Source organism: Antechinus flavipes, chromosome 6, assembly GCF_016432865.1.
Source record: "Antechinus flavipes isolate AdamAnt ecotype Samford, QLD, Australia chromosome 6, AdamAnt_v2, whole genome shotgun sequence".
Taxonomy (NCBI): domain Eukaryota; kingdom Metazoa; phylum Chordata; class Mammalia; order Dasyuromorphia; family Dasyuridae; genus Antechinus; species Antechinus flavipes.
Genome location: NC_067403.1, coordinates 52,387,592 through 52,410,707, shown reverse-complemented (window position 1 = coordinate 52,410,707; position 23,116 = coordinate 52,387,592). Strand labels below are relative to the sequence as shown.

Below are 23,116 nucleotides of genomic sequence, written 5' to 3'. Positions count from 1 at the left end.
AGTCTCAACTTGAGGTAGACAGAGTTCTGACCTCAGAGTCAGAAAGGCTTATCTTTCTGAGTTCAAATCTGTTCTTAGACGCTTAGTAGCTGTGTTACTCGGAGTAAATCACTTAAGCCTGTTTGTCTCAGTTTCCTCATTTATAAAATGAGCTGGAAATGGTAAAGCACTCCAGGATTTTTGCCAAGAAAACCCAAATAAGATCACAAAGCATCAGATATAACTAAATGACAAAAACAACAGCAAGGACATCAGATCAGATCACTTCTAAAGCCCCTTGCAGTTGTACATTCATAGTCATAGTTCAGGAATTCAGAATAGGGAGAAGTCACTTAAAGCAGGGGGTGAAAAGGGATTAAAAGATCAGGGAAGGGGCACAGCTCTAAATCTCTCTTTTTTTTTATTAACCAAAAAAATTGTCAAAAGACAAATGTGAACATTTGAATGGCCAATAGTAAGCACAAAAAATGATATGGGAGAGGAATGAAGCATTTTTTAGGAAAAAACAAATATTTAACCCAATGGAATAAATCACCAATGATACAATTTTTCTATAATCTTATACCTACAGAGAAATCTATTTATATATATATATGTATATATACATATAAACACACACATATTTGTATGTTTTCATTTATATATGTATATAAATGCATATATATTTTTTCAAACATAAATGACAACAGTATTGTCTAGATCAAGAATTCCCATGATTTAAAGGTGTTACAACCACATTTTGTAAAGACCTCTGCCATGTTCCCATGACCTATCTTTTTAACTTTATTTTTTACTACTTCCCATTCTATATTTTCATTTTTGTGGGCTATACTATTCACTGTCCTTTAAGCATTTCTTATTCATTCTAGTTCTTGTGCCTTTGTTCTGGCTGTACTCCTCATCTGAAATAGCCTCCTTTCTTTCTCATTACCTAATTTAATTTTACCTATGCTTCAAGGTCTAATTCAGTTCCTACCTCTTCAGAGAAATCTTCCTTGATTATGACATAGCACAGTGTTGTCTCCTTTCTCTGAATTCCTATGGTACCAATCAATTGTGCAACTAATTTGCTACATATTCACTATCATGTATTATTTAGCTTTTTGTATGGTTATGACTTGTCTTCCTAAAATTATGCCCTTACTATCAAAAAAAAAATGGCTGATGATTAATTATTGTATGCTTAAGATATTTTTCTATTGCAGATCTGGATTGGAGGAGCTTCTCACAAAAGCACTCACCAAAGAATGGGGCATCTGAAAGTGAGCCATCAATCTGAGAATACAGGAAATTGTCCAGGTCTAGTTTGCTAGACCTGTATAAAAATTCACTCAAAATGTGTCAATTAATCTGTGTTAATGAGTTCAGAAACTTATTAATATGAGAGGACTACATGAAATAGATTAATTGGAGATCTAATAGAGGTTAGTGCCTTTGGACAGGAAAAAAATGAGAAAAAGAAAAACCAAAATTACAAAATCCCAGAGTTGTAGGGATCTATTCCAACACATACATAGAAGAATTTCTACAACATGTCCAACAAGTGCTAAATTAGTCTCTATTTGATGCTATTCAATAAGGGAGAACCTGCTAAACCCTCGTCTCTTCTCCTACTTTTGGACAATTCTATTTTTTGAAAAGCTTTCTCTCCTATCAAGTCAAAATTTATTGCTTTGAACTTCTACCCATTGCTCCTAATTCTGCTCTCTATGAGTAGAACAATTTTATTCCTTCCTCCTAATAATAGTCCTTTGAGTATCTGCACAGAATTGTCATGTTAAGTTTGCCAAGAAAGGCAGAAATTAAGGTAATAGAAATCTCAAGAAGCCTGGTCTTGTAGCCTATAAATGGAACACAGTCCAGAAATAAATCTAAAAAGCAACTTATAGAGATGGTCAACTGTAAGAACAGGTGGGTAAAAAAAAAAAAATAAGCCATCTAGATAGAAATAGTGAGTGGACATCAAAATCATCAGAATATCAACAAGGAAGATAGAGACATGGGCACACAGGCCTGGAGTCCATAGGAGAACAGCTAGGAAAATGCTTCTGGGAGCTGGAGACAGCCACAAATAGCAAATGAGTTCAAAGTCATTGAGATCAAGGAGACAACTACAAAGTACTTGGAGGATGTCCGGAAATCCAGATGGATGGATTTAAAGAAGGAGGGAAGGGTAGATTATAAATCCTTAGCATAATGCCTGACATATAGTAGGCACTTGATGAATGTTTATTGATTAATTAAAGAAAGAATATCAGATATCTAGGTCAAGGACTAAGATGATTTTGAAAAAGATTAAAAATACCTGTAGATCATATAGTAGAAAGAGCACCAAAACTGAAGCCAGGAAAACCCAAGTCCAAATCTGACCTAAAATATGTGTTTGGCTATATATTCCAAACAAGTCACTTAATTGCTCCTTGCCTCAGTTTTCTCATCTGTAAAATGGGAATAATAACAGCACCTGTCTTCCAGAGTATTTATAAGAATCAAATGAGATAGTAATTAATTGAAGTGTTTAGCACAATTTCTGGCACATAGTAAGTGCCATATAAGGGTTAGCTATTTTAAGCCTTATTATCTCAGTTTTTAAAAATATAACATATAATCCTATATTTAATCCAAGTATCATTGGGATGGCAGACCCCTTGGCCAAGATCTGGATGAAGGAGTTCAGTCAACAGGAATACAAAATTAAGAAAGCCGTGTACCCCATTGATCTGACTCTCCAGCTTGGAGTGTTCAAATATGGATGCAAGAACTAAATACTTGATAGGGAGAGAAGCCTCAGGCCCTTATCCCCTCACTAAATCCATGAATATATGGCTTTGCTGTTGCTGTGTGGCTGCTGTGGCTACCCTTCCTTCTTTCAGATGAAAGAGATTCATGCCAGAAGTCACCAGAAGTTAGATGGTCAGAAGCTAAGTCTACAATAATCTGCTTGATCCCATCCAGTCATCAGTATCAGAGATGCAGAATTATCAACTGCCTCCTTTGGGCAGGAATTTGGTAGGAGGCAAATGCTGTGTACAAAGAGCATAAAGTGGGAGCCATCTCCTCAGAGACCACGCTATCAAAGGGAAGGAAACATATTTATACTTTTGTGCTAGCTTCATCTCTGAAATAAATATGCCCTTGTATTTTTTTTTAAATAACAAATTACATTCAAGACTAGGGATAACTAATAAGACTATGACTTTATAGCCTCTTCTTTAGTTTATTTTAACTCAACTATGCTACCTTCCTAACACTTGTTGATTTTTAAAATTACTTTTAAGACCTTAAAAAACTGTTACATGTTTCCTGAAAAACTTTTTATTTTCATATGCCTACATGTAAGATGAATAACACTCAAAGGTGGTGGTGGTAAGAATATAATGGAAGAAACTAAAAAGCTGAGTAGCAGGAGGTCTAATGTATAAAAAATAAAAGTCAATAATTCCTCATAAGGATAATAAAATCCTGTAAAGCAGGGACTAGTTCCACCTCTCTATATCCAGAATAGGACGGAGAAGTGCTCAATAAATATTTACTTTATCGAGAAATGCATCACGTTTAATTCCTACCACTGAAGATGTAGAATTAGGTGGTGTCGTGATCCACACATGTATGAATAGCATCCTCAGATCTTCTTTGTTTTGTTAAAATTTGTTTGGGCACTGAATGGGGTGCCATGACAATGGGATGATGATCCATCGGCTTCTGAATCAGAAGCAGTAATTCTTGAAACATAACAGAGGAGTCTTCCCTCTCTGTTGACACCTGTTGTTTCATTTATTCATAATTGTCCAGAACAAGGAAATTCTTACTTGTTTACGAAAGCCCTTGTGTCTACGGAGTCCATTCACTAAGCTTTGCCATTGGTTAAAGTTGATACTTTTAGACTTGCTAAACAAGTTATGTTTTAATTGACTAAGATTTCCTCCTTCATCCCCAGCCAGCACACAGATCACAATTAATACAAGAGATGACATTCATTTGAAGAGAAATCTCAGAGCAGTGGGTAGACCGAAGAAAGAATCTTCCTTTCATTCAGAAAAAAAAAAGAATGTATAGGTAAGTGGAGTTTTACCTTTCAAACTTGGATTGCTTTGCTTTTAAATATGCTGTTGTGCAAAGTTGGGGCATGTTTAAGAAGTTTAGGTTTGTCTACAAAATGCAAACTATATATAACTTTGTTAATTTTATGTACAAATCATTGACATTGGTTGTTTGATATTTTGTAAACTTGGGTAGACCTGAGTGAGGGGTTTCCTTGTTTGAAATTTTACCAACATAAAATGAATGAATCTGAACATATGTTCTGTCATTTGCGAGATAAAATTCTAAATAAAGCAGTGTTTTTCAGATATTTATTTCACATACACACCTAGTCCCTCCCAAACTCCAAATTCTTCGGTATACAAATCAATGATTTTTTTAATGTCATGTGTTTAAAATGTCAGATTTAGTGTTTAGGATTCTATAATTAAGCAGCTCGTATTTTACATTTTAGAAGATAACCACTGTTGAACTTTACTTTTGATACTGATACAAAAAAAAACTCTCATTTTTAGCTTAAATGGAGACATTTGTAAACAAAAAAAATTATCATGAGATCAAATCATCAAAAAAAAAAATCATGAAGAAATCAATAGATTATAAGTAGCTCATTCTAAAGCCTACACCTGGCACAGTTCTTTGTACATGAGATACTTTATTATCTTTTTTTATTAAATCATATTGAATCTATGCTTTCAAAAAGAAAAGAGTTTGAATTCAGTACAAGAATGTGTTACCTTTTCATAAAACCTCATCAAAATACATACAGAACAATATGAAAAGTATCGGAAGATATAATGTTGCATAGGGAGTGTTTGGGTATGTAAATCCAAGTGTACAAGCCATTGCTTGTTTTTCTTTTGGATCAAGTCAATCATTTAATAAGGATATCATGTTTAGTAAATCATCTACTAACATTTGTGAGTGTATTGTACTGGTTTCATTGAAAAAGAACCCAACTGAGCAAAATTATTATAAGTTGCTGCCTTTATTTGAACCAGTTCTAGTGACTGAATGTTTCATTAGCAGCAAATGAGAAAAAAATGCTGTTTTGATTATATTTAGAGAAGAGCCCAAGCCACTGACAATTCCCAAAGATGATGCTTATCTTTTTACCCCAGATTATGCCTGAACATTTCCCCATTCCTTTACCTTTTCTTTTTCTTGTTGTAGGTCCAACTGATTTAAGACATTTCAAAAGAGTCCAGTATACTATTACATACAGTGTATGCGTTGTGTACACACACACATGTATACACAATACCCAGGTATATTTATGGGCTCTGTACTTTTATTTGAGCAAGCTGAGTTTAGGGAAAGGAAACAGGATATTCTTTTAAGTTACTATAGTTCAGAATTTAGTTTGAAGAAAATTTCAAAGTAACTAAGCAAAAAGCATTTTATATGTCAGACATGTCTTTTGTATGTCTTGACAAGGCTAAACAAAATAGTTGTCTATCTGTGTTCTTCCTTTCTCTCTTCATGTATAGTATTTATGAATTAAGTCAACTATGAGACCTACCATCCAAGGTCACAACCAAGAGAAAACCAAAGTGTATGGGAGAATGATTATGACTCATAACCTTAAAAAAATCAACTCTGAGTTCCAACTTATTCATTCAAAATCTGAGTTTCTGAATTTTTTACTTTTAAAAGCCATGCACTGAAAACCCAATCGATAGCTGTTTCATTTGCCAATAAAAATTAAACATATGAGAATGGATATATCTTTGGATTGATGCAAAGAATCTAGAGCCATGAGATCTCATATACTAATGGTACACACTAAAAAACCTTAGGATTTATATTCCCTTGTATAACCTCCTCTCTCCCTCAACCTTTCTTTTATTCTCAACAAAAATACATCTCTACTTTCAATGAGTTCTTTGTAACTGAGAGTGGATTGAAGAGAAGAAAAATCCATTATTTTGAGGAGAATGAGCAACTGGCAAAAATAGTCACGTGACAGTCTTATTAATCAAGTGGTTCCCAATCTTTTTTAGGTAGGAGGACCACTGCTGCCACATGTTAGTACTTGAACTACTTGGGGGAAGAAATTCTGTATCTGACATAAGAAATTACAGAAATAAAAACATCTTCCACCCAAACAAATAGTCAATTAATCTGTAATCTATAGTTTCACAAAATTCTCTGGGATACTGAAAGGCTTAGTAACCTGTCCATAGCTACATAGTGAATAGATTTCAGTGGAAATACTTGACTTTAGACATATGATTGTTTTTTGGTTTTTTTTTTGGAGGGGGGTATAACTTCTTATTAACTGATAAAAATTAAGCATCCATCATGAACTCAATCATTGGGCAAACTTTTCAATCTGGGTGTAGAAAAATTTCATATAGAATAGGGCAGGAAGATTTTCTTTTTTTAATTCTTCAATTATTGTTGCCTAAAATAGTCAAAGATCATCACTCTTTAGTCCTCTGTAACAAATTAGTTTTCAATAATAATACAGGAAAAAATACATGTGACAAAAAGCTCATATGAACTCATTCATGATTTTAAATCAAGTTATTGTATTTTTTTGGTATTGAGGCTGCTTGTATCAATGAATAAAAGACCACAGATCTCAAAAGAAAGCCTATGACAAAGTCTCACTTATGATACATGCTGACTATATGACTCTTGACAGTTATTTAACCTCTTTGAACCTTAGAAAACTCTCTAGGATTCAGGGAAGATGTCAATCTACATTGGATGAGGGATTTTCCTTAGTGTGGGAATTCTCTATTTAAATGAAGTCATAGTTCCTATTCCTATGTTCCTTTATTTTACTAATCATTATAGAATCTACATAAATTTTAAAAAGTAATCAGTATATGTATGAGATATGTTGTTCAATTTAGAGAGATGGTCATATTTACCTATGATATTGAACAAAGTTGTGTCTTATGTTTGAGACAAAAATCAAGAGGCAGTATTGCACAATGATTGGATGACTGACCAACCTTAGAGTCATGAAAACCTGGATTCAAAGTCTTGTTTTTGAAAATTTACTTGATTTCTCTATGTCCCAAGCTTTGTCCCTGAACTATAAATTGCAGAATAGATACAAATCTTAATGGATAAAGATTTTCTCACCCTATAAATGGAAAGTGGAAAAAGAAGGTAGAAGGGAAAGAGAATGGAATAAACTTGATATATTGCTTAGTATTTGCCAAGTACTATAATAAGCACTTTTAAAGTATTACCTCATTTATCCTCACAAAAGCCCAAGAAAGTAGATACTATTATTATGCTCATTTGACAATTGAGGAAACAAGTGACTTCCAAAAGGTCAAAGCTAGTGTCTGAGGCTAGATTTGAAATCAAGTCTGCTTCTGGAATTCTGGGAAATCTTCAGTATCAATAGAATCATAGAATCATTTGGTAAAATAAAATCACAGTATCTAGTGTACATTTGGATTCACAGAACCCTTTTAATAATTTAGTGAACAGATTGGGATCCATTACTGTAGTCATTTTTTAAATGTCATGACCAACTTGTTGTCTCTACTTTGGGGTCACGCTGGTCCTCCCAACTCCTGTCCTTACCTCTGTTATTTTTCTCTTTCATTCTACCCAAAGAAGAAATAAGCAAAAGACAGAATAAATTCATAACTAAAAATAACTTAGACAATATAGTCTAACTACTAGAAGAAAAAAACTGAGAAACAAAACTAGCTAGAGAGGTGATGAATTCAAAATATAGAAAGAGATACACTTTTTTTGATATAAACAATGGGAGAAATCTGTTTTGCTTGACTATACATATTTATTACATGTGTTTTTCTTTTTTCACAAGGACACAGAAGAGAGGAAAAGATTGTTAGTTGAAATTTTTTTTAAAATCTAAAATGTGGAAAGAATGAAAGTGGGATGATTTAGGTAACTTGAAAGAAGGTAGAGGAACAGAAAGGATGAAATACTATTATAAATTAATATCTGAAAATTCACTTGTTTTTTTGAATTAAAAAAAACTGGAAAAACTTGGTAGTATTAAATGTCACCTTTTCCATTCAAATGCTGTTATTTGAGTTTTAAAAATTGTGCTTAAGATGTTTGTATCTTTAATCCACTAGTATGGTATAATGGCAACAGCATCATACTAACAGGTCTGAAAACCTAGATTCTAATCCAGATTCTAGCCCTGGGAGTCAAGTAATCACATCACTCTAAGGTTCCATTTTCTTATTGACAAAGAGATCTTAATACTTTTCCTTCTTTACATGCAGAATTGTTATGAACATCAAATTGGATATTACATGAAATAGCACCTTGAAACTATAAAATGCTATATAAAAATAAGAGATTATTATTATCATAATTATTTTCCCTAGAATTTATAGAGTGCTTTAAGATTCACAGAACACTTAACATGTTAACATATTTGATCTTTATAATAATCCTGTGAAATAGAGACTGCTAATGTCCCTATTTTACAGATGAAGAAACTGAAGCATAAAGAGATTAAGTGATTTACTTAGGGTCCCAAAATTACTAAGCATTTCAGGAAGAATTCAAATTCAAGTCTTCCTAATTCCAAGTTCAGTGCTCTATCCATTATGCTACATAACTACTTTCAAACCCAACTATTGTCGTTGTTTTTTAAGTTCATAACAAAACAAAAAAATTATGTAAAGCAAAAGTGAAGGGAAGCTTAGATATTTTTTGAAAAATGAATTCATCTTCAATTTTTCTCAAAGTCAGATTTCCAAGATCACCTTTTCATATTTTCAGGATACTTTTTTATCCCATAAAAGAAAATATAAGAATTACTTCAGTCTCCCAATTTAATTTAAGCACCCATATGTTTCAGAATAATTAAAAAGTGAATTTAATTTACAATCCCATGCTTAAATCTGAATTTGAGCAAAGTTAAAAAAAAAAAAAAGAAAGAAAGAAAAACTTATGCAATATCCCAGTTCTCTGCCTGAGATGGATGACTTCCCAAAGTAATTATAAACAATCACATCCATAAAGCATTGCATTATGACTTGTGCAATGGGACAAAAGGTAGTCATAAGTACAGATGCTTGCCTCGAGATTCAGAAACAACAATACTGAAGAGCAATGGGAATTATGATCTTAAGGTTCAATTTGGTTAGTTAACAATAAGTGTACCATACATGACTAAAGGCCTTTCTTTGTTGGCCTTTACATTGAGATTTTTGTAAAAGTGAATTCCCACCTCTCAAGTGTGCTGGATAAGAGCCAAACACACACATATGTACATAGAGACGGAGAGAGAGAGAGAGAGAGAGAGAGAGAGAGAGAGAGAGAGAGAGAGAGAGAGAGAGAGAGAGAGAGAGAGAGAAAGGGAGAGAGAAAGAGAGAGAGAGAGAGAGCGGGAAAGAGAGAGAGAGAGAAAGAGAAAGAGAGAAAGAAGAAAGAGAGAAAGAGAGAAAGAGAGAAAGAAAGAGAGAGAGAAAGAGAGAAAGAAAGAGAGAAAGAGAGAAAGAAAGAAAGAGAGAAAGAGAGAAAGAAAGAAAGAGAGAAAGAAAGAGAGAAAGAAAGAGAGAAAGAAAGAAAGAAAGAAAGAAAGAAAGAAAGAAAGAAAGAAAGAAAGAAAGAAATTCAATTAATTTTGAAAACAAATTCTTTTTTTTTTCCCTGAGGCAATTGGGATTAAGTGATTTGCACAGGGTCACACAGCTGAGATCACTTTTGAACTCAGGTCCTCCTGACTTCAGGGCTGGGCAAATTAATTTTCAAACATGATGTCAATCTCTGACTATGATCTAAGCAGAAGGAAGGGCTTTCTAAAATACTAAAAAGTACACTAGTCTGGGAATGAGAAGATCTGTATTTTAGCCCCATGGCAAAATAGTAACGGGCTTTGGAACCTCGGTTATCATGATAGGGTTGCACAAGATAACTTAACAAGGTTCTTTCCAGCTCTAGGGTAAATGAATTAAGAAAAATATTTATTAAGCACTTGTTGGGTGTTGAACACTTGTCAAAGATACATGAAAATAGTCCTTATATTAAGGAACTCTTAATTAGGAAAGTTGATGAATGAATGGAGAGGTCTAAAAATCATGAAAGGTAGTAGTGGGGTGGAAGGCAAGGTGCGGGAGTTCTTAAGTTATATCAGTAAATCAAATGGCAGTTCTAAATGTATAGAGGTCATAGAACAGAGCATATAAATGGTAAGGCTTGGAGGATCTGAGGAGGCAATGGCAGGACCTATAATCAAGCATGGTGGTATTGCATTTCCAGGAAATGAAGAGGATAATGATATGATTCAAGCTAAATAAACAAGCAAGCAACATAAATTGATTAAATATAACCTTGGTCTAGAGTAGGAGGCAAGGGAAAGAGCAAAGGGGTAAAGCTGTCAGTCCTGGCAGGTGTTTGCTGTGTCCAACTGTTCCAAATACTTCTTTAATTCCATGTTTTATTTTATTCCTGGATGTTGTACTTAATTTGGTGTTCATACAGAACCAGATTAATCCTCAGATGCTCTATTACCTCCTTTCTTTGAAACTCTTTTCAATAACTAGCTATTATTAGTCATAAGACATTAGCAAAAAGGGGGGGGCACTTATTTAAGATAAAAAACAGGATGAATACTAGGAAAATTAAAATAATTAGGAAGCATCATTACATTTTCCTCAAATGGCTTCTCCCAAGATCTAGTTTCCTAGCTCAATTTCTTTCCTCTCTGGTCTTATCTTTGCATAAGGGGAGAGAGAGACAGTTATTTTTTCAGGAAGATTCATTACCTCCCAAATAGTGCTTGTGATTTCTAATAAAGCAGGTGGGCAAGAAGCTCAAAGTATTGGAGGAGTTAGGAGATTAGCATGGGCTATAGGCAGTAATTGCCTTTTCATCTTGCCAAAGTAGCAAGTCTTTAGTGTAGGGGCTTCTCAGACAGTGTATTATGGAACTGCTGTTGATGTTTTTGGATTCTTGGATTTGGGTATTTCTCACTTGTTGAAAGGAAAATAAACCAAAGCTCAGATCTCATCACCTCAGCACTATGTTTGCCCCAAACTGGGCATAACAGCAAAAATTTTCTGCTTGTTGTAATCTAACTTCCAGCTTCTCCCCGAGACTCTTTTCAGAATCTCCCACACCACCAGGGATTTCTCTTTCCTTATGAATGAAAAGGTTCCTAGCTAAAATCTCACTTTTTATCAGAAGACTTCCCCAATCTCTCTTCAATTTAGCACCTTTCCTTCTGTTAATTATTTCCTATGTATCCTGCGTAGTACTTGTTTGCTTATTGTCTTCCCCTATTAGATTGTGAGTTCTTTGAAATCAGAGATTATCTTTTGCCTCTTTTTGTGTTCCCAATGTTTAGCACAGTGCTTGGCCCACAATGAATGCTTTTTGACTGACTGGTTAACCTCCTAGAATTTATAGTTTGAGATGTTTTCCATGAACTCTATTCATCTCTGGTGCCCAAATATTTGTGGGAATATAGTCCAGATTAGAGAAAACATGGAGGCCTTATCTAACCCAAGCAGAAGTTACATGTATATATATATATTTAGCACAGTCTTTCCATGTGAGGGTGGGGGAAAGGAGGAAAAGAGAAGAGCTAGGATGTCAAATGTAAGTGTTCAGAGACTTTTCATGGAAATAAGTGATTAGACTTGTTTTGCATAGCCCTAGAAAGGAAGAACACCAGAATCATAGTAAAAAGGCAAATTTAGGCTTGAATCAAGAAGTTAATTTGGTAACTATTAGAGCAATCCCAAAATGGAATAGACTATTCAGGAAATTAGAGTATTCCCTTAACTTAAGGTCTTCAGGCACAAGCTGAGGTGACCATTTGGATATCCTAGACAAATGTGATCAGGTGCAAATAGGATCTCTGCTGTTCCATCCAACTTTGAAATCAATATTATTCTATGATTGCATAATTCTGTGTGATTAAGTGACAACTGATTCAAGCCACACAAGCATGACCCAAAATGTCTTTCTACGAGCTGTAACTAACTTGAAATATCATTGTTCCGTGAATATGTTTTGCCCTTTTTTGGCTTCTGAGAAACCTCACTTTTTCTTATGTTGTTTCTTCCCAATGAAATGTCTCTGCCATTCTACACAGTTTGTCCAAATGCCATTTCATCACTCACCCTAGCCAAATGGCATCCCTCCCTCATCTGAACTCCTGCCTCATGGTTCTTGCTCTATATAACATTTATTGTCTTACTTTATGGATTTCCCTATAGACCTCTTCTTTTTTCTTTTCTCCTTTAGGACAGAGACTCTGTCCTCTTTTTATATATTGCACAGAAAATAGTAAGATGCCATGAAAATTGAAAGTATTCAATAAATATTTATTAAATGAATGTAAAGCAAAGAAAATGAAGCTAGTTTAGAGCCAAAAACACAGCAATAAAATAAAAACCACAGGGACAATTAATTTAACCTTATTCAGGAGAGAAGTAGAAGAAATTACAATCTGACAGTTGAAAAATCTGAATTATGGAAAATAGCTCAATAGTTTATTTTTGTTTGTTTCAAGCTAGAACAGAATATAAAGTAAATTTTAAATCGGTACTAATAAGTAATATAAAATAAATGGATTTAAAGTATAAATCACAATCAATAGAAAGTTACTAATACCATATTGTAAACTCATAAGTCCTTAGCATTTCTGTTATTCTGAAAAAAGGAGGAGGTTTAAAGGGAATTGTAAGCGCAAATTGAGTCACCAATGTCATGTGGAAATCTCCAAAAGGCCATGTGATCTTGTATGCATTAATAGACATATTTTCCTTGACTATAAAGATGATAGTTTCTCTTCTCTCTACCCTCTTGGACTATAACAAAGAGTTCCAGGAACCATAGTTTAAGAAGAACACTAAAAAGCTGGGAGAAAGAGTAAGGCGTTAAATCTATTAAATTTGAGGATTGGTTGAAGAAACTGAATCTCTTTACCTTAAAGGAGTAGAATGGGATAATAGCTATCTTGAAGGACTATTATGAGGATGAAGAATTAAACTGGTTTTACCCCAGGAGGCAGGATTAAGAGCAAAGAAACGAACTACAAAAAGACAAATTTTGGATTGATGTTAGGAGAAACTTCCCAACGATTTTGTTGTAACCGTTGTTCAGTCGTTTCAATGGTATCCAAATTTTTACGACATCGCAAAGATACAAGAATGGTTTGTCATTTCCTTTTCCTGTCCATTTTACAAAGAAGGGAACCAAAGCAAGCCAGGGTTAAGTGACTTGATGAGGATCATACCATTTGTAAATGTTTGAGGCCAAATTTGAACTCTTCTTCCTGACTCTAGGGCTAACTGCTCCATCCACTGCATCACCTAATTGCCCCTCCCAACAATTAGCATTTTCCCACAGTGGAATGGTCAGGCTTTGGAGTCTCACTAAAGGTATTCAGACTGTCTGAATAGCTACTCGTCAGAGATATTTTGGAGGGGATCCCTTTTGGGTATGGATTGATTGAAATAAGAGTAAAGATATGACATTTCATAGTCCTTTAAATTGTGTTGAGACACCATCTGAAGATCTTTGCTAATAGAAACTGCTTGATGAGACCTAAGGGAACAGAATAATTTCCTAAACCAGTGAATGAAAGCTATCATTTTGAAATTAGGTAGCAATTACTGGGGAGCATCCTGAAGCTTGAATATTAATGGCCATGGAGAAAGAACTGTCAAAATGAAAACCTCAAGGCCAGTCAGTACCAACAGGCCCAACATTCTTTCCATGTACCTTAAACACAAATAATATGGATATGCTACCAGCCTGCCATCATCATCACTAGCATGATCTTAGTTGCCCACTTTGGTTCTGTGCTTCAGAGATTGCAAAATACCTTCCTCAAAAACAATAACTATAAGGTAAATATATAAGTATTATTACTTCCTTGAGCACTTTCTATCTATGGATTCTTCCTGCCTTCTTCCCTGCTCAGGCTCAGAGTAAGTCACTTATCTGTAGTCAACGAACTAGTATCAGAATTGAAATTTTAGCCATCTCTCCCTACTCCATTTCCAGTACACTCTACTGACTCTCTAACCATACTAAGCTGCTTTCTCCTAGTAATGATAATTATACTAATTAATTCATGCTCTTTTGTCTCCTCCACCTTGTGATGAAATGCAACAACAATAAAGGGTCTGAAGTGTTGGATACAAGCCCATCTTAGAATAAAACAAAACTACTACTGATCCCCAGATGAATTAAACACAGGATGTAGTAATTTTTAAAATAAACACAATTTTAAAATATCTCTTGGTTTTAGACATTACTTAATATCTTTTAAAATCTTTTGTAAAGTCACATATGTTAATATATGCATAAGTATATAAGATATAAAAATTACGAAAAAAATTACATGATTTTTGAGCACCCAGATAGTATTGTAGATAGGGATCTGGGATTAGAATCAGGAAAACGAATTCAAATCTTGTCTCAGATAATAAATACCTCCATGATTCTGGGCAAGTCATATAAACTCTTTTAGTCTTTGTTTCTTTATCTGTAAAATGAAATAAACCTATAAAACTATCATCTATAGGCTTTTCACCATCTTATAGCCTTGCTATTTCATAATCATACTATACCTTGTGCATATATGGTTCCCACATGTTTCATATATGAGCAAGATTGTCCATGTATTGCATATAAACATGTGCATGTCTGCATACTTGTTTTATATACACATTTATGTATTTGTATATGTGTGTATACATATCCACATACATATAACCATTAAGTCAGAGATTTTGACAAAATGTTAAGGGCAAGTGTCCATGTTGAAGACTTACTCACTTCTCTGGCTTACTACCCCACCCAAACTACCCAGGAATTTTCTGTCTGACTCTACCTAGTGCACTGTCACCAACTCCCTGTGCAAAATTGGCTTATAAGGTTCCATGTTCAAGCAGCTTCATTTCTGGATCAAAAAAAAGAAAAGAAAAAAAAACCCAAATCAAAAATTAAATAAAACAACAAATAAAAAACCAAAAACAGAGTTCATAAAAGAGCTCATGGAAAATAATGATACTCCACCATGAGCAACCATCCTCCGAGGTCTATATGAACTGAGTAATTTATAGTGGCAAATTAGATAAAACTTTTAACATACAGCCAATTAGTCTCCATTGTAGCTTCCCTTCTCAGTTCCTCCAACATCTTGCATGGTATTACTTTACTCACAGTTTTCCAATAGATGATGTCAGTTCTTGAGTTTTTAAAAGGTTAACATTTTTGTACTTATGGAGGATACCTTTTCTTCAGCTTCCCAATCGATGATCGCATGATAACAGATTATACTAATGTTCTCAGTTCCCTTGTTTTGCTACCCAACTCCAGATTCCTGCTTCTTGTTCTAATGTAGTAAAAGAGACCCCCCAAATAAATGTACTTCTTTTTAAAATAGCTCTAATTCATGTCCGTGATCAGGAATACCTTGCCCCTCTCATTTTCCAAGTAGATCTCAGCCACAGGTTAGGTCAATATGAATATTACAGTCTGATGTCTTTTCTCCCTTAAGACCTGGGCATTATACCTCCAGTCCATGCTAGTATGTCCCAGAAATGGAAGATTTCCATGTATCCCACTCATAATTTCCTCCACAATTGTCCCTTCTGTTTCAGTTCCTCTCATGTTGAGTAAGGTTACTGGGCTGGTGATGGAAGGAAGTAAAGGTGAATCCTACATAAGCATTTTCCCAACACAGTCATATGGGGGGGGTGTTATTATTAGGTCAGCTATACAAAGGTAAAATCAATGCTATTTTTAAAATTTACAAATGCTGAATTTGTGTAATTTTTCATCCCTGAAGCTTCCCCAATTGATAATGTATGGCTCCAAAGGGAATCACTCATGACTGCTTTTTATCTGAGAAATTTTTACACAAACCCATCTGGAATGTGAACCAAGGTATTTCTGTCAGCATTCACACATGCACAGTGCAAAGCACACATGTTATGTTCAGAACCAAGCCTGCAGTCAAGTTCCATGATGCAACACTGGCAAGTGCTGCCAGAAACACCTTGGATTCATTATGCATTTGGTTTTGAAAATGTTGTCATTTGATTCAAAAATCTTTTATTGTTGCCAAAGATTTCATGATCCCCACATTCAGTTATCCCAGATGGGGTCACACTCATAGTTTAAAAAACTTTGTCCTAGAGATATGATCATTATTAAGTGGAAAAGCTTAAATATATCACAACTGTAAAAAAATGAAAGGACTAAAGTGCAAGTACACAGGTAACTGCTTTTGACTGAAATCAATGGTTGCCTATCATGCCATAAAAGTTAGATATTTTCTTTCAAAAATCAAATTCACTCAACAAAATCTAGAAAATGATGGTCAGTTTGTAGGCATTTTATCTCTTTTTAGTTATCAAGTAAGCCCTGAATACTTTTCCTTTTTTTATCTTGATTCCTCTTTTATCATCAATAAAGCCTGATAATTCATATATAAATAACCCTGTTATCAAGAGAATTTTTATATTTTAGATCAGAGTCATATATGCTTATGTAATTGTGAGATTAAGCTAATTTAGCTACCCTGCCCTCTGTTAACTGAGTCATGTGCTTCATGGTTCAGTGAATTAAGACAAACTGAAAGCAAAGTTGTTTTTAAAGGAATTCGCATGAGAGGATCATCCAAGGTACAGAATATGCTGACTCAAAAGTTTTGGGGTTTTTTTAAGTCTCCAATTTAATCCAGTTCTCTATTATTCTTAATCTTGACACTGAATGTCTTTATTGTTTAGATTTGAAGATACAGTTGATTGCCAATTATTCAAAGGCTGATTACTTAGTTTGTACAGGATCTAGACTTTTGGTCCTAGACTATTTTAGTCCTAGACTTATAATCAGAAAGTCTGAATTCTGACTTTATCACTAGTGTGGCTCTTTGAGCTTCAATTTCCTCATCTTTTTGAAAAAAAAAAAAAAGAAGAAAAGAAAGAAAAGAAATAACCCTTGCATTTGTAGGATAGTGTAATAGAAAAGATAGGGAACAAGCCTCAGAAACAGGAAAACCAGAATGGATTTGAATATTGCCTCTTACATACACTAGCTTTGTGACCATGAGCAAAGTACTTAACCTCAAGTTAACTCAAAGGCTATAATTTGCAGAATAGTTACTGGTTTGTATTGATGGAAAGTTTCTCTAACTGGAGATTGCTTTGCCATGAAAATTACAAGTTTGAACAAAACCTCAAAAAGTAAACAAAATCTTTCATTATCTACCTATTTGGAAACATCTGAATAAATCTGAAAGCAACATAAAAATGTGTTTTTGTTTTTTTTCAACTATATGTAAAAATAATTTAAACATTCATTTTTTTTTTAATTTTGAGTTCAAAACTCTCTCTTACTTGGATGTCTACTCACTTATTAAAAGAGCAAACAATTTGATATAGATCATCCAAAACATAATTCCATGTTAGTCATGTTATTTAAAAAAAAAAAAAAAAAAAAAGCAAAAAAACCCAGAAAAATAAAGTTTTAAAAAAGTTTGCTTTGATCTGCATTCAGATTACATCAGTTCTTTCTCTGGAGGCAGGTGGCAATTTTCATAAGTCCTTTGGAATTATCTTGGATCATTATATTGCTGAGAATAGCTAAGTCATTCACAACTGATCATCATGTAAAAAATTGCTATTACTGTGTACGTTCTTCTCCTTATTCTGCTCACTTCAATTTGCATCAGTTTATTTCATGGCTTTCATATACTATGACTTGTCCAGCCATTCCCTAATTGAAAGGTGTTGCCTTAATTTCCAATCTCTATGCAGCAGACTCTCAAAATTCTATATGAGTTTGACAGATAGATTTTTGAGAGTCTGCTGCATTGAAACTGCTTTTGGGGCTATTTCTATCAGAAACTGAATCGATAATGAAGAAGAAACAAAATTTAAACATATATTAACTACTTTCAAACTATTAAAAGATTTATAGGTAAGGAAGTAGAAGCAAATTCTAAGTGATCTGATTTTACAACAGATTTCATTAAAATCTGTTAGCATAAACTTGGCTGCAACAAATTAAAATATCATTATTATAAATACCTGCTTGCTAGAAAAGGGGAAAAGATATATGTCTCATGGGTCCTCTTTTTGCAAATATCAGTCAGGGAAAAAAGAGATCTAAAGAATTAAATGAAAAAGCTTATCATCTCTAGAAATATGAACCTTTCAAGTAAAATTGAAATTGATTTATTTTAATTAGTAAAGAAGGTCTAATCTAGTAAAGGGTAATTTATTTCATCCTAAAAACCAACTGCTATCTTCATGACAGAAAAATTGGATAACATAAACTCACTCGCTGATTCATCTAGCCAGAATAATAATTTTCTGTAAATCTTCAAAGACAGAAAAGATCCAAAGTAGAAAACTACATATGTGAGAGTGTGTATATGTGTATATATATATATATATATATATATATAGTATATATATGTATGTGTGAATACATGTATGTGTGTATACACACACACATACACACACTCTATCAATGAAGAAACTTATGACAAAGAGGAAAATATGAATTTACAATATTTGATCTATGGTTAAAAATTATTCCCAGGTTAGACATGAGCCAATAATTAAAAATTGTACAAGATCAAAGGAGAACTAGAAGCAAATGTTATTGGATGCTGAGCCACTACCCAAGTATTCTGATATCTGTTAGTCTTCAGATTAAAATAAATGATTTATCATCATTTTAAGATCTGATGAGATTATGTTTTGCTTTTATTTTATTTTTTAAAAAATATTAGCATTAGATTCTCAAATAGCCTGGAATTTGGACATTAATTCATTGAATATTAACTAATTAATATTAATAATTTCTGCCCACAAACAAAATTGTTCTGAAAGAGTGGAGATATAGTGAAATGGACTGATGAAGGTCAAGTGAGCCCAGCTAGACAATTATGGGACAAAAAGGTATTTCAAAATTCAAAGGAAATCCAAATATTCCCATTAATCTTTAAGCACCAGTAGCAAGAACAACTCCAGAACATATTTGATGAACTTCCCTTTTATTTATTCAAAGCCCTTTCTTTCTCTTTTATTGTGCAATGGCAGTATTGGGTAGTGGATGGAATAGAAAATGACAACAATTCATATTTGAGGACTGACTTACCAATTTTATTAAGTTCCAGGAACACTGATGGCCTGCTATATAAATGGCTCCAGTATACTCAACAATTAGTTTTATAAAAATGGGATTGTCTGCTCTGGGAAATATCTTTTTCCTCACTTGAGGTCTTCAGATAAGGAAGAGATGCTGATGTACTGGGAACGGTACAGAGAAGATTTGTGCTTGGGAATATTTAGACTAGATAAGTGAAAGGGGGAAAATGACTTCTCTGTTCCATTCTGAAATTCCATGAAAGAGTAATAATAATGACTTATTTCATCTCCTGCAAGCTCAAGCCATACAAACCAGAATACTTCATCAGGGTGCAAGGATAGGAAGGTAGGAGAGCTGAAATAACTGCTTTCCTGAGTTGTACAAGTAAACTTTTGTCTTTTTTTCCAATTTAAGGCCAGGACGGGTGGCGCCAGCCACCAGATCCCTGAATCCATGTGTAGTTTGCTTTTTTGTGGTAGCTGCAGTGGTGATCCTGGCAGTGACCATCGGTCTCTTAGTCTACTTTTTATCATTTGGTGAGTACTACCTGGTGTTGTTTCTTAGCCCAGAACTTCAGCTAGAAAAATTAGCAATTTTCAAATGAACTATATGCTGTATAGTAAAACCTGAAGACAATTTTATTTGTAACATTTACTCACATCTGCATTTCCCCACAGATGCCATTTTTCTCTCTCTTTATTACAGGTTAGCGTTCCCATACTGAAGGAAAGGAAAATTTTAAATATGCTTCTTTTCTAAGAGTAAAATTTTCCTTTTTCTTTTCACTTGACCTCAGTGTTTTTTAACTTTTGGTTTAATTGGTATAAGGACGAATTTTCAGAGTGTCATCTATTAAGCTTCAGATTAAAATAAATGATTATCGTCATTGAGATAAGATCTAATGAGATTATGTTTTGATTTGATTTGATTTTTTTAAATTCTAGCTGTGTGACCCTGGGCAAGTCACTTAACCTCAATTGACTCAGCAAATATAGATATAGATATAGATATAGATATAGATATAGATATAGATATAGATATAGATATAGATATAGATATAGATATAGATATAGATATAGATATAGATATAGATATATATTAGCATTAGATTCTCAAATAGCCTGAAATTTGGACCAATTAAATTAACCAATTAAATGAAGACAATGTGTCTGATAAACAGATGCTTCTGACCTCTTGTATATGTGTGAAGGTAGTATTTGGAAAATAGACCAGTAGGGAAAAAATGGTTCTCACTAAAGTATTTGGCTAAATAACCTTTCCAAATCTTAGATTCTATTACTCAATATCAGAAGATTTGTCTAAAGTACTTACATTGAGGGTCTCTCTCAAACTATATCTTCACTGATTAGATAGATATAAAATACATTGCTACCTTGCCTTTGGAATTAATAAGGTAATATTTTCAGAGCACTTTCAATTTCTCTACTTAAAGATAATAGAAATTACATTGAAACCAAATGATAACACTTGATAAACTAACTTAGAGACTTTTAACACATTTCAGTCTGTGTCAGAAGTAGCTGATAAGAGCTGAATAGAGTGATATACATGTACTAGAATCCAGGAAATCCAAGTTCAAATCCAAATTCAAATATTTATTAACTCTATAACCCTTGAAAAGTCATTTGATTTTAATAACTCAAGTTTCCTCAACTAGTACTGTAGAAGTACCAACCCTCCAGAGTTTTTCTGAGGATCAAATGAGATATTATTGATAAAGTTCTTAAAACAGTGCATCACATAATAAGCATTTAACATATCTTTTGTTTCCTTCCTTTTTTTGGAAGGGGGATAACTTGGAGGAAAAGTAACTTTATCAAATTTTACATAAGTTTTAAAATTCTCTTTTGCAATACTGTCTTCTGATGCTCCCTTTTTGGGAGCAAGATTCAAGAATCTGGAGAACTCACAATGTAGACGCTCCCTCTAACAAAGCAGATTGGCGGACTTCCGGTTAAGATGGCTGAGAGGAGGCTCACAGTTGCATAAGCTCCGCGCTTTCTCTCACTATCCACTTCATTACAAGCCTCTGAATCAATGCTTGACTGAAAAAAACCCACAAATAGTTACCAAGAGAAGCCATCCTTGAGATCTGCCAAGAAAGGTCTGTCTTTACTGGAGGGCTGGGGCGATTTTAGATCGGGCGCAGGCTGAGGGCAGCGGCAGTGAGGGCACAGGAGCAGACTGGAGAGGGGGTGGGGAGTGATCGCAGCTGTCTCTGCGGGGAGAGCTTCGCTACAGGTTTGGAACCTGCAGCAAGTCAGCAGCCCAGCAGAGAAGCTAAAAACACCGGGGCTGAAGAACACAACCGCAAACAGCTGGAGTCTCTCAGGACTGGCCGCCCCCCCTTCCCCCCCCTCAGTGACTCAGCACGCTTTGGGATCTCAGAGCGCAGGCGCAGCACAGTCCTGCTAGTGCCTCACTGCTGCCACCTGCAGTCTGTAGAGGAAGCTCGATAACACACCCAGCCCCCCCCCAAAGAAAGACTCCAGTTTTTTCTGTTTTTCTTTGGTAGTTTGTCTCTGATTAATAGACAGAATGAGCAAGAAGCTGAAGAGGACTTTAACCCTTGACAGCTTCTATACAGATAGAGAGCAGACTCTAAATCCTGAGGAGACTAAAAACAGGCAGTCCCCAGGTGATTCCCCAAAGGAGGAGATCGTCTGTTCCTCAGCACAGATGAACCTCATAGAAGTGATTAAAAAGGCTCTCACAAGGGAGCTAGAAGAAAAATGGGGAAAGCAGAGTGAGGCTTGGCAAAAGGAGAAGGAAGCTTGGGAAAAGGAGAGGGAGGCTTGGCAAAAGAGCCTGGAGAAGTCAGTTAAAGAGAGAGTGGATAAAGAAGTAAAATCCTTGAAAAATAGGATTAGTGAACTGGAAACAGAAAACAGCTCTCTAAAAAACAAAATTGGCGAAATGGAAAAAAATTCCACAGAACAAAAGAACTCAATTGGACATTTAGAGAAAGATTTTAAAAAAGTGAGTGAAGAGAATACTTCACTGAAAATCAGAATTGAACAAGTGGAATTGAATGACTCGAGGAGACAAGAAGAATCAGTCAAGCAAATCCAAAAAAATCAAACAATGGAGAAAAATGTGAAATACCTTCTGGGAAAGACAACAGACCTGGAAAACAGATCCAGGAGAGACAATCTGAGAATCATTGGACTCCCAGAAAAACATGATGAAAAAAAGAGCCTGGACACTGTCTTCCAGGAAATTATCAAAGAGAACTGCCCAGAAGTCATAGGAACAGAGGAAAAAATAAACATTGAAAGGATTCATCGATCACCCACTGAAAGGGATCCTAAAATCAAAACACCAAGGAATATAGTGGCCAAATGCCAGAACCCACAGATGAAAGAAAAAATATTGCAAGCGGCTAGAAAAACCCAATTCAAGTATCAAGGAGCCACAATAAGGATCACCCAGGATCTGGCAGCATCCACATTAAAAGATCGAAGGGCCTGGAATATGATATTCCGAAAGGCTAAGGAACTTGGTATGCAACCAAAAATAACTTACCCAGCGAGAATGAGCATCTTTTTCCAGGGAAGAAGATGGACATTCAACGAAGTAAGCGAATTTCATCTATTTCTGATGAAAAAACCAGAACTTAACAAAAAGTTTGATCTACAAATATAGAACTCAAGAGAAATCTAAAAAGGTAAAGATTAATCTTGGGAACTATATTTTGACTATATAGATGCATAAAGAATACATGTATACCCTGTTCTAGAAATTGATGTGGAAAGGACATTGTACCAGAAAAAGGGTAAAGTGGGGTAGTACATCTCATGAAGAGGCATAGGAAACCTATTATATCTGAGAGAAAGAATGGAGGGGGATGAATATAGTGGGTATCTTACTGCCTTCAGAATTGGCTTTAAGTGAAAAATCTTAAGACATATTCAATCTATGGTGAAACTTCTCCCATCTCATTGAAAAGTGAGAAGGGAAAAGTGGAAAA

The 23,116-nt window shown here is 34.5% G+C and overlaps 1 protein-coding gene across 1 annotated transcript in view; it reads left to right on the top strand.

Moving 5' to 3' along the window:
* The window catches only part of LOC127541384 (transmembrane protease serine 11D-like), a 72,416-nt gene that overhangs the window by 7,506 nt on the left and 41,794 nt on the right, over positions 1-23,116 (top strand). The window contains exon 3 of the mRNA XM_051966667.1: positions 19,540-19,661. Within this exon, the coding sequence (XP_051822627.1) occupies positions 19,540-19,661 (122 nt within the window). The remainder of the gene's footprint in view (positions 1-19,539; positions 19,662-23,116) is intronic.